Source organism: Micropterus dolomieu, linkage group LG11 (assembly GCF_021292245.1).
Source record: "Micropterus dolomieu isolate WLL.071019.BEF.003 ecotype Adirondacks linkage group LG11, ASM2129224v1, whole genome shotgun sequence".
Taxonomy (NCBI): domain Eukaryota; kingdom Metazoa; phylum Chordata; class Actinopteri; order Centrarchiformes; family Centrarchidae; genus Micropterus; species Micropterus dolomieu.
The window spans coordinates 15,942,938-15,953,800 of NC_060160.1; the positions used below are offsets into that span (position 1 = coordinate 15,942,938).

The 10,863-nt window shown below is 38.9% G+C and overlaps 1 protein-coding gene across 1 annotated transcript in view; it reads left to right on the forward strand.

Annotated features, from left to right (window-relative positions):
* ivd (isovaleryl-CoA dehydrogenase) overlaps positions 1–10,068 on the forward strand; it is a 15,439-nt gene extending 5,371 nt beyond the window's left edge. The window contains exons 6-12 of the mRNA XM_046062128.1: positions 4,109–4,239; positions 4,426–4,522; positions 4,611–4,704; positions 6,105–6,186; positions 6,357–6,461; positions 7,843–7,915; positions 8,519–10,068. Coding sequence (XP_045918084.1) covers positions 4,109–4,239; positions 4,426–4,522; positions 4,611–4,704; positions 6,105–6,186; positions 6,357–6,461; positions 7,843–7,915; positions 8,519–8,652 — 716 coding nt within the window. The 3' untranslated portion in view covers positions 8,653–10,068. The remainder of the gene's footprint in view (positions 1–4,108; positions 4,240–4,425; positions 4,523–4,610; positions 4,705–6,104; positions 6,187–6,356; positions 6,462–7,842; positions 7,916–8,518) is intronic.
* The last annotated feature ends 795 nt before the right edge of the window (positions 10,069–10,863 follow it).

Genomic DNA, 10,863 nt, shown 5'->3' on the forward strand with positions numbered 1-10,863 from the left:
TGGACTGAAGGCTGCATTTTTCTGTTGTAGTTTTTTTAATTGCATTTACTGTCTACATCTCTTTCAGTGGAATATGGAGGCACCGGATTGGGCTACCTCGATCATGTCATTGTGATGGAGGAAATGTCACGAGTGTCAGCAGCCATTGCTCTCAGTTATGGCGCCCACTCCAACCTCTGTGTCAACCAGATGGTACGCCACGCCAACGAGAAACAGAAGGAGAAGTACTTGCCAAAGGTCAGGGTCAAAACAACTCACCCTTTACAAAATACATCAAACCACAAGCTAAGATGGATTCAATTCTTCATTCTCATCGTGGTCTTTCCTGTTGTCAGTTAATGACAGGAGAACATGTAGGAGCCCTGGCCATGAGTGAGCCCAACTCTGGCTCTGATGTTGTATCCATGAAACTCAAAGCAAGGAAGCAAGGTAGGACACCTAACAGTGTGATTTATTCCTCTGCATTAGTGCTACATGCTAAAGGTATTCCATATTGTGCTTTTTCTTAATTTGGCTTTATTAGCTTCTATCTTTACTTCCACTCTTATTTTTAGTTTCCATACAAAAGTATTTATTCTTACTTTCTCTATCAGGACTTATTTCCATCTTTCTGCTGCTGCAACTCCTGACACCTGAATTTCCGTTCTGGAGATCAATAAAGGGTTCTCCTATCTTGTAGTTCATTTATTTATATTTTTACAGTATATGCCTTCCTTGAACTGTATTACCATCAAAAATAGCTACATTTGCTGTGGTTGCTCTGCTGCTGATCAAAGTAATCAATTAATAATTTCCTGTGGATTGTACTGACTCCGGATTTGACCAAAACACTCTTGGCATTCAGCCCTTTTCCCACTGAATATTACTTTTGCCAAGTGACTGACTCAGCATGGTGGCACGTGTGTGCTGGATGGACAGACTGTCAGTGTGAGCAGTGGATATATAAACTGAATAATCAAGTAAATATAATTTCTTAATATATCAATATAAAGAACCCTGATTTCTTGACTGGCAACTCTCTGCTATCTCACAGAGGACATCTTTTGTCCTGTCTCAGGCACGGTAGCTATAAAACTCGCTTGGATAGGGGAGGGGGGTTGCAATTTGCAACTATCACCACTAGATGTTACTAAAACTTATACACTGTACCTTTAAATAGTTTCATCGGTTGTCTCTATAAAGGCCGATCAGAAGAACCGATCATATGACGCAATACTCACCAGACAATTTTTCGACGCACAACGAAAAGAGTTTCACGACATTCAGTGCTTTGAGCAGTTTTCAAAGCTAGCTGCACCAAAGTTCTTTTCACACAGAAAGTGATTGAAGCGCCTAGTAAATCATTTTTTAATGAGAGAGCAGGCAGTCTGACAGGCGGAGCGACAAGCGGGTGCGATCCCGTGAAACTGTTGCAGTCGTGCTCGTCTCACGCACACGGTTGCCCGCCACCAGAGTTGAATTGTGCAACACACAGCGCATGAGGGAGAGAGAGACTGATCCTTGCTGTGTGTGAGTTTCCTGAGGCAGAGTGAGTGGGACCGTTTGGCACCTTAAGCGCCACTCTGCTGTCGGCCCCTCTCTCATTCTCTATCCCTCTCCCTCTACCCCTCTCTCCCTCTCTCTACTCTTCTCTCAACACCCCTAAAAGCTCACAGAAACTGCCTGAGCTTTCCAGAACAAAAAGCGGACTACTCCAGAGTTTTTATCATTCTCATGATGCAAAGCCGTCATGATGCCTGTGCTCCATTATCTCCTAAATATTTTGGCTATAGCATTTTTGGTTGCAGTTTTTATGGTCTAAATTTGAAGTAAATTTATAAAGACTGTGTTTTCTGTTTTTGTTATTTTATTCCACAGGAAAGATATTTTTGTTAAGCTCTAAGCTGTTCTCAATAACCAAGCTGTCAATTCAAAATACAATATCAACTCTTAATTTTAATACTTAACATACATTGTTTTTAAGAATATTTAAATAAATATATAATGCTACAAGATAAATAGAAGGCTTCAAATCAACCCAGTGATCAGTGATCATGATCGGTATTAGCTGATACTGCTTCCAGCAATTGGTTATCGTGATTGGCCGCAAAAATCCTGATCAGAGCACCTCTAAGCGAAACTCACATCACATGAATCTCACATCTCCCTTTCAGGACACAGGTGAGGGCTGTGAGGATGAGACAATTTGCATTTTAGAGGTGGCCAAAACATGACTCCAAATTAATGATAAATATGCTCTGTTACTGCTGGATGTATAAATACGCAGTTGTTTGCGTTTCAAGTCCCTATGAAATCAAAATCGATATTTAAGGGTTTTTAGATGATATGTCTTGTTGTATACGTGACCTATGTGCCAGTATCTGGCCCAACAAGGACAACAAGGTTGTTTTGTATGTATTCTTAATGGTATTTTAGAGTTTGTCATTTCCTGGAAAACAATAAAAAATGTAGCAGTAGTAGTCAACTGGTTTATTATAAATAAGAAGAGAAGTGCAATTTGGACAAATGGAGGTATTATTTAGCACAAGAGCCGACAGAACGTGTCAGGCACCATAGCTTCTCCTGCGCGCTTGAGAAAAGAGAGCTGAGCTGATGCACTGATGGTGCATTCATGTGGTGTCAGAATAATCAGAATCTTTTTTTTCCTCCTTATATATTTATTGGAAAAAGAGAAATAAAGTGTGCATGGGACATAAAGAAGTATACAGAACTTTGGTTAGTGCAAAACATTTTGTATATACATGTATGTATTTATAATATGGTTATAACGGTTAGTTTGTTGTCCATGTAGAGTGAACTAGATGTATGCGTGTTGTTTTGTGCTCTGATAATGCTAATCCAACACATCTTTGTAGTAGCGTCCATGTTGATTCCATAGTTTGACTAAAGAGCACGTGAACACACACTGAAGTTGCAAGAACGACTTCACAACTCGGGAAAAGGGACCATCCGAGGAGCACATGAATGCACTGTAAGCCGCTGGTTACAATACGTAACCCTCACCACTAGATGCCACTAAAACTTATACACTCAACCTTTAAAAGGTTACAATATATCAATAGGTGCGTTTGAGATGAGTGCATCCGACTTTCGCCGACTTGATCGTCAAATGTGAAGCGTAGGCGACTGCAGGGGTGGGGTATAAAAATGGCGCCCTCAAGTTGGACACATTCTACTTGCATGAACTTGCTGTGAGCTGAGGTCAATGACTGATCTTGCGGCAATAAAAAAGACAAATGCCGCAAAATCAGGCAAAAGGTGGTTCCAATTTTGTGCAGCTGGAGAAAAGCAACTGCGGTTGCCTTGATCCTGCAACGTTTCAATGTCTTGACGTGGTGAAGTTTTGCAGTGCCGGCGAAAATTCCGACACAATTTCTAACCAGCATGCCTTATGTTAAGTGCAGCACATTGACTGTATATAAAAGTTACCCGTTGGTATGTGGACTGCTGTTTTGAAGCCTCAAGTTTGGCTGATAGAGCGCCACCATGTTGAGTTTTTGCAACCAGCGCACCGGACTTGACCGTATTTGGACGAGACGGTGGTGTTAAAGGCCGTGTGTGGAGCTAGCTAGCTTGCTTAGCTAGGTGCATCTGTAATTCATTCAATTCAAGATGTGAAGAGAGAAGGCACAGTGCCCTTCATGTTTCTCAAATAACTGACAGTATCAAAGCAGAAGATTTAAAGCCAAGATACAGCTGCTATGTGCTTTCACAGGTACACCACTGAGTGAGTGAGTGCCATTACCTCAAGGGTGTAATTGTGCAGTGGCAGCACCTTACTTCATGACTTGTAAGAACAGATTTTGAAGCCGTTGTTGACTGTTGGGTTAATGATAGAGTAGTGGTACGTGTTGGATTTGTACTGGTTGAACCAGAGAGACTGTGGTGTTTTCCGGATGAGAGAATTTGTTGTTGATCTGTCAGAAAATATGCTAACCACGATCACAGGTCAGCACTCACACCTTCTCTCTTTTAACCCATTAATAACATGTGTAAATATGTGTTCATTTGAGATTTTACCATGGATCCAGACAAATGGCTTTAAAATTTTCATTATATCATTCATTAATAGCTTAATTTCTATTTCGCCTTTTGTATTTTTCTACAGGCAACTACTATGTTCTGAATGGCAACAAGTTCTGGATCACAAATGGGCCAGATGCAGACGTCCTTATTGTTTATGCAAAGACAGATCCTAAGGCTCATCAAAAAGGCATCACAGCTTTCATTGTTGAAAAGGTAAATCCAGTCAAGTGAAGACGTATTCTTCTGTACCTCGGGATTTACTTGTAGGTCAGGGGACATAGGGGGTTTACATGTTTTAGTCTGTTCTGGGGATCACCCCTGCATTTTGTTGAATGAATATGATTATGGGAAAAGAACATGAGTCAAATAATTGAAAGACTTTGTTTATGCACGGTGTAGGGAATTCCAGGATTCTCTACAGCACAAAAGCTCGACAAACTGGGCATGAGGGGATCCAACACCTGCGAGCTGATCTTTGAAGACTGCAAAATCCCAGGTGTGTGTCTAAACCATATAGTCACCTGTGGAAAACAGGAGAGTAATTTACTTTCTTTAAAATGTTTTTGTTTGTGTCTTTGTTGAAGAGGAGAACATCCTCGGTCCATTGAACAAAGGCGTTTACGTGATGATGAGCGGCTTAGACCTGGAAAGGCTGGTGCTTGCAGCGGGACCTATTGGGTAAGTTTATAGCAGAAATAATAGGCAATTGCAAACTGTAAAATGCTGAGCAGTGATGGACAAAGTATTCAGATCATTTACTTACTTACTTTATTAGTAAAAGTACTAACCCCAAACTGTAAAAATACTTTATATTATAAGCATTAAAAATTGGAACTTTAGTAAAAGTGTGCATATAAAAAAATTTATTAAAAGTAAAAGCACTCGATGTAGAAAAATGCCCCTGTGACTGTTAATAATATATTAGATTATTATTACTGATGCAGTACAGTAGAGCAGGATTTTTCTGCTGTAGTTGGTTGAGGTGGCGCTCATTTTGAACTATTTTGTATCGGACTGTTACTAATGATTAATGATGTAAAAATTCTGAAAATGGTAAGAAATGCGGTTAAACATTTACTCAGAGCCCAACATGACACCTTTACAATGCTTGTTTTGTCCAAACCTCAACATTATTACAAATACATTTAAATAATTAAACAGAAAAGCAGATTATCCTCCTCCCATTTGTGAAGCTGGAACCATGAAATGTACATGAAAAATTACTTAAATGATTTATGAACAATGTACAGTAGTTGCCAATTAATTTTCTGTCAGTTGACTTATTGATCAATCAACTTTTCAAACAATCAATTTTTAATTAGTACTTAAACTGTTGGGTAGTTTAATTCATAACAAAACGTATTTTATGAACTCTTCATATGTTCTGTATGTAAAAATCTTACTTTGTAAAGTAACTAGTAACTAAAGCGGTTAGATAAATGTAGAGGAGTATAAAGTTTATAAAAATTTCCCTCTGAGACGTAGTGGAGTAGAAGTAGAAAGTAGCATGACAAGAAAATACTCAGGTGCAAGTTCAACAAATTTGTACTGTACTTGAATAAAAGTAGTTACAGTCCACCACTGATGCTGAGGGTCTTTTTTTGTGTTCTGTAGCATATTTATAAACACATGTAACTACTGTTTTGCATAGTTTGGTCCGAGGTTTTTCTCCGGAAATAATTTGCATGTCAACACTCTGTCTGCTAGTTAGGCTTTGCAGGCTTTGCAGGCTTGCAGGCTTTGCATATGTATGTAGTTAACATTTATCTACACCAGCAAAGTAGTGTTTATTCATTTTTTTTAACCTATTATCATTACTGGAAGGCTTAGAAATTATTCTAAAGTGAGAATTTAAACATCATTGCTTTGTCCCAAGTGCTTAGAAATGCTTATCAAATAAAATGTATCGAAGAAGAACAAACACCCCTGTCATTAAAAGACTGAAAGACTAAATCAAGAAATGACAGATACCAAAATTAGTGTTTTTCTTTTGTTTTTGGCATCCTGCTATTTACCTGATGTGCACTGTTGTTAAATAGTGACTTGAACCAGTCTTTAACATTATCGTTACTTTTCAGCATCATGCAGGCAGTTTTGGACTTTTCTGTTCCCTACCTGCACGTCAGAGAAGCTTTCGGACAGAAAATTGGACACTTTCAGGTTTGACCATCAGTCTTCCCTTTCATACAAGAAAGTACAGTTTTCAGTCCCACTAAATGTGCTTTGTAAAATGTAATTCCTCTAGTGTGACACTGGAAGCCATAGAATTGTAAAACTGTAATTTGACTAGAGTGAAACTACCATAATGTTTTATATTCATCTGTTTGCAGCTGATGCAAGGCAAGATGGCCGACATGTACACCAGGCTGAGCTGCTGTCGACAGTATGTGTACAATGTTGCCCGAGCTTGTGACAAAGGACACTACAGTTCAATGGTGAGAGGTTTTTCAGTTGCTCATCTACTCCTGCAGCATCTTGTTTACAAAAAATTTTTTAATTTTGCAAAAAAAGTTCCACTTCAATCAAGAAAATGTTAAAAATTCATTATATCCATGCATTTGTGTGAAGATATTTTTACTTGCAAATGTAAATATTGCATCAATGATTGATTTATAGAAAATACACAATATTTTGAAATGATTGATCTGCCGTTAGCTGCCATTGTTACATAACATGTACCCGATATAGTTAATGGGATGCTCAAGCGGCCCGCAGAGCGAGCGGCCCACTGGGATTTCTCCAGTGCTCCCAGTGTTACCCACAGAATGACAGTGCACTGTGGCAGGGTGTAGTTCAATATCTTTTGTTTAAATTTATTTATTATTTTTAACCTTATATCTGGTCGCCTTGCTTTTCCCTTCAGTTATCTTCTCGCCACACTCACACACACATGCGCACACATACACATCTGGTCTCTTCCTGCAAAAACACCGGCTCATCCTGGCCTCTTCTGTTTCTCTCTCCCTGTATGTGTCTGCTGACTTTCTCCATCAGCAGTGCTTTTTATAAAGTCGCCAAAAAGACACAGAACTCTTTTGAATTTATCTACCCGCGATTCTGTTTTTACAGCAGCAGGTGTGCCACGTGTGAAGGAGGCTTGTGTAGCCTATTGAAACCTAGGCTACGTGGTACCGACTGACATCTGCTCTGCTGTGATCACTGTTTACTGTTACTTTACCTAATCCGTGCTTGTAAAATATCCACGGTATCCTCATCTTTTAATACCAGATAACATCTCTCTATGTGTTTCTCTGCAAAATGCTAAAATAGGCCAAAAAATATACCTGGGTGCCCCGCCCAAGTCTACATGTGGTAAACACTCGCTCCCGATTGCTAGTTCAACCATGTTTTGAACGATTAGCAGCAGAAGATTACGGTAGTTCTTTACTCCCACACTGTGCTACATTATTATTCCAGTTCACACATATCTATTTTTAGGGGCAAATGCAAGTGAAATACTCCCACTGTAGAGCCCTAATAAGAAAACTTATACTATTAAATGCAAAAAGTTTCTCCCCCTCATTCCACTGCTCTCATGCATGCACGCTGGACACACAGCTTGTCCTGCACTCATGTTCCCCACCCACATGCACCCAGACACTGGTGGAGATTTGCACTCTATTGAGTTTATTGAATTTTGCATTAAAAGTTTTAATATGCCTCAGACAGAACTTAAGTAAGACTGATGATGATGCTTTATTATTTTGTACAAGTCTTTGCATAATATCCTTCCTTGATAAGTTTGTTTATTTTACCTTTCCCTAACTTGTTATGTTTTGACCACAGTGACTGTGTTGACTTGTGTTGTTGTTGCAGGATTGTGCTGGAGTGATCCTGTATTGTGCAGAGAACGCCACTCAGGTTGCGTTGGATGGCATTCAGTGTTTGGGTAAGTGCCAAGAAAGGGAGCGGTTCAAATGACAGCTGAACCTTAAAATTAAGGCATCTATTATGATTTTCTCATTACAGGAAAATGTATAAATACATTCCAGTTTGGATTTATTTATTTCAGACAGGAGACTATAGTTTATAGACACAAATCACTGGTCACGCAACATAGAGATTAGACTGTGATGAAGACTTCACCTGGGGTTTACGTCATTGTCAGGAACTGGAAGCAGGGCTCTACAGGCGCAGCTAATTTGGTTAATAAATAGCATGTTGACTTGTGAATGGCTGCAGTGTGGATAAGAGAGTGGAGGCTTACTCGACAGCATAGTGTGAACATGGAGGATGTTATCTCTTTGATTTTAACTTCTAGGGTAATCGAGAGAAGGAATATGCTTTGTATAGTATGGATGTAGAGAGGCGGCAGGTGTGAAATACACATTGGTTGAGTAAAAGATGTTAGTTCAGCAACTTATTTAGTCTATCTATATATATATATTTAATACGTGCGTTTTATTTCTGCAGTATATTGGGCTGTAATGCAACCTGCTCCACTACTGCGCACCAACTTATATTAAAAAAATAATGTGTCACTTGTCAATAGGTGGGAATGGCTACATCAACGACTACCCTATGGGACGATATTTGCGTGACGCAAAGCTGTACGAAATCGGCGCCGGCACAAGTGAAATTCGCCGGCTTATCATTGGACGAGCCTTCAACTCCATGTTTAAATAATCAGAACTGAGAAATGGAAATCGCTAAAGACTGTACGAGTGGTTTGCTGTGGATGAACACAGTTACTGACACCGAAGGCCTTATACTGTATGAACTGCTGCTGCCAGATGTCAAATCATCATGCATCAGAATCATTGTCAACTGTGATTTTAATTCATATATATATATATATATATATATCTCATACATACACAAACATAAAATCACTCAAAGTTAAGTGTGATGTTGCTCACCGACAACAGGTACAGCAGATTAAATGTTGATTTAGTATGTTATGCGGCCTTGATGTCATTTTGTTTTCATATTAGTCTAGTCTGAGGTTATATTGAATGGATAACCACTGAAATGCCAATAAAGCAATAAAATAAATATTTGTTATGCCCAGCTCGTGGAAGAACATAACAAAGAGGGAAGGTCCACGCAGAAAACAGTTTAACTGAATCATAAGGTTTTATTAAAGTTACCTTAACTTATAATTAACTCAAAACACAAGTAAACTTAAACTCATCATATTCAAAGCAAACAACCAAAAGAAAAGGAGCTCCTGAAAGGCGGGTGCCTTTCAGGAGAGAGGTCGTGAGGAAGAGAGCCATCTTGGTTCACCACAGCTTTTTAAGGACTTAAACAGGTGGCTGCAATCACCAACGAGGTGGGTGTGTCCAACCAAACAGGAAGTCAGACCTGGAAAGAAAAGGACAGAGAACAGGCCAACCCCAAGGCCCCAGGCCGTCACATATTTACCCTTTATAAACCTTTATATTACGGAAATGATTAAATATCTAGAACACCTGACCTCCAAAACTATTGCTGCAACGAGTTTCAAGAGCAATCAACATGATGGCCACTGCTTAGTTTGTCTTTCAACAAACACATTGGCATTTCAAGGGTTATAGGAATGAATGCAATTTGAATTGTGTACTGTCATTGTATAAAATGAACTGATGTATTAGAAGTTAATGATTGAGCAGATGAGGGGCTCGGTGCTCCGGGACACTTTCGCAGGCCACTGTTTCTTTGATCAAACCTCCAGTAACATCCAGTAATTACTTTCTCTAACCTTAATAGTGACTATAAGTATTGTTCTTTACAAAACAGTCATGAATTTATCTTTGAACACTAGTTTTTCTTGGAAACTGAAAACTGTTTCTGATCAATAAGGAAAAATGTCTGATGTCTGAGTATTCTGTTGCAGAGAAGGAGTATTCAAGAACAACATTGTTCGTTTTGGGAACAAACATATTCCACTGTTGTGTTCTGTCTGTACTGTTTATACAGTCTGACTGAAGAGAGCCTCCTAAAGATTTGTTTGTCTTCTCTCCTCCAGAGTACTGTTGGTGTCAGTATGTAGATGTACAGTGGAAAAATGTATGAAATATAGTAGTTTTGTTTGCAGTAAATAAATACAAAAACATTTTATTTGTGGACTCGAATTTGTGTTTTTCTTTATTTTATGTCCTACAAGCGTACTTTGTTTGATCATTCCTTAATTGATAGGAAAAATCAAAAGCACTGAAGTTTGTTTATTAGACATAGGGAGTGCTGTTCATCCTATTAAAAGACAGTTGTAACATGGCTTCCTGATTGATGATGTCATCAGCAAGTCGGGGACATGAGTCTGACGCTGCGTTCCAGACAACTCCGAACTCAACCCAACTAGGAAAAGTACAACTGAACCCCACTCAAAGTTGGAGTTCCTGCAATTCCATCGATCCCATTTCATGAAGAGGCTGTTGTCTTACATGTAACAATAGCAGCACCCATGGAAGCGTGCATATTGTAAATGGTAAATCGTCAACTAAAAGGCAACATAAAGTGTATTTGCCTGTATTTAATTAGGATAATACTGTCATTGCAGTAAAACCTGTATTTATGGTTTAATGATTGATGTTGACATATCTCGCCAGTGTTATTAGATAGTTGGTTACGGTAAACAGTGTCAAAGTCATCTGAAAACCTTTAAAAATGCCAAACAATGTGAAATCATTTGGAAATATACAACATTTACTTGCAGATTATCAACCAATGTAGCTAGACAGGACAACAGTTAACGAGTAACGTATACTTATGTCACTGGTTTTCATTAAAATGGCTATATTTTACACCTGGAACGCTTTCATGTCAGCCGGCAACTGTGACTGGAACGCAGCATTAAAAATATGTCTATTTACAAGGTAGGAAGTGTTTAACAAAATAATGTCACTGGTTGCATTT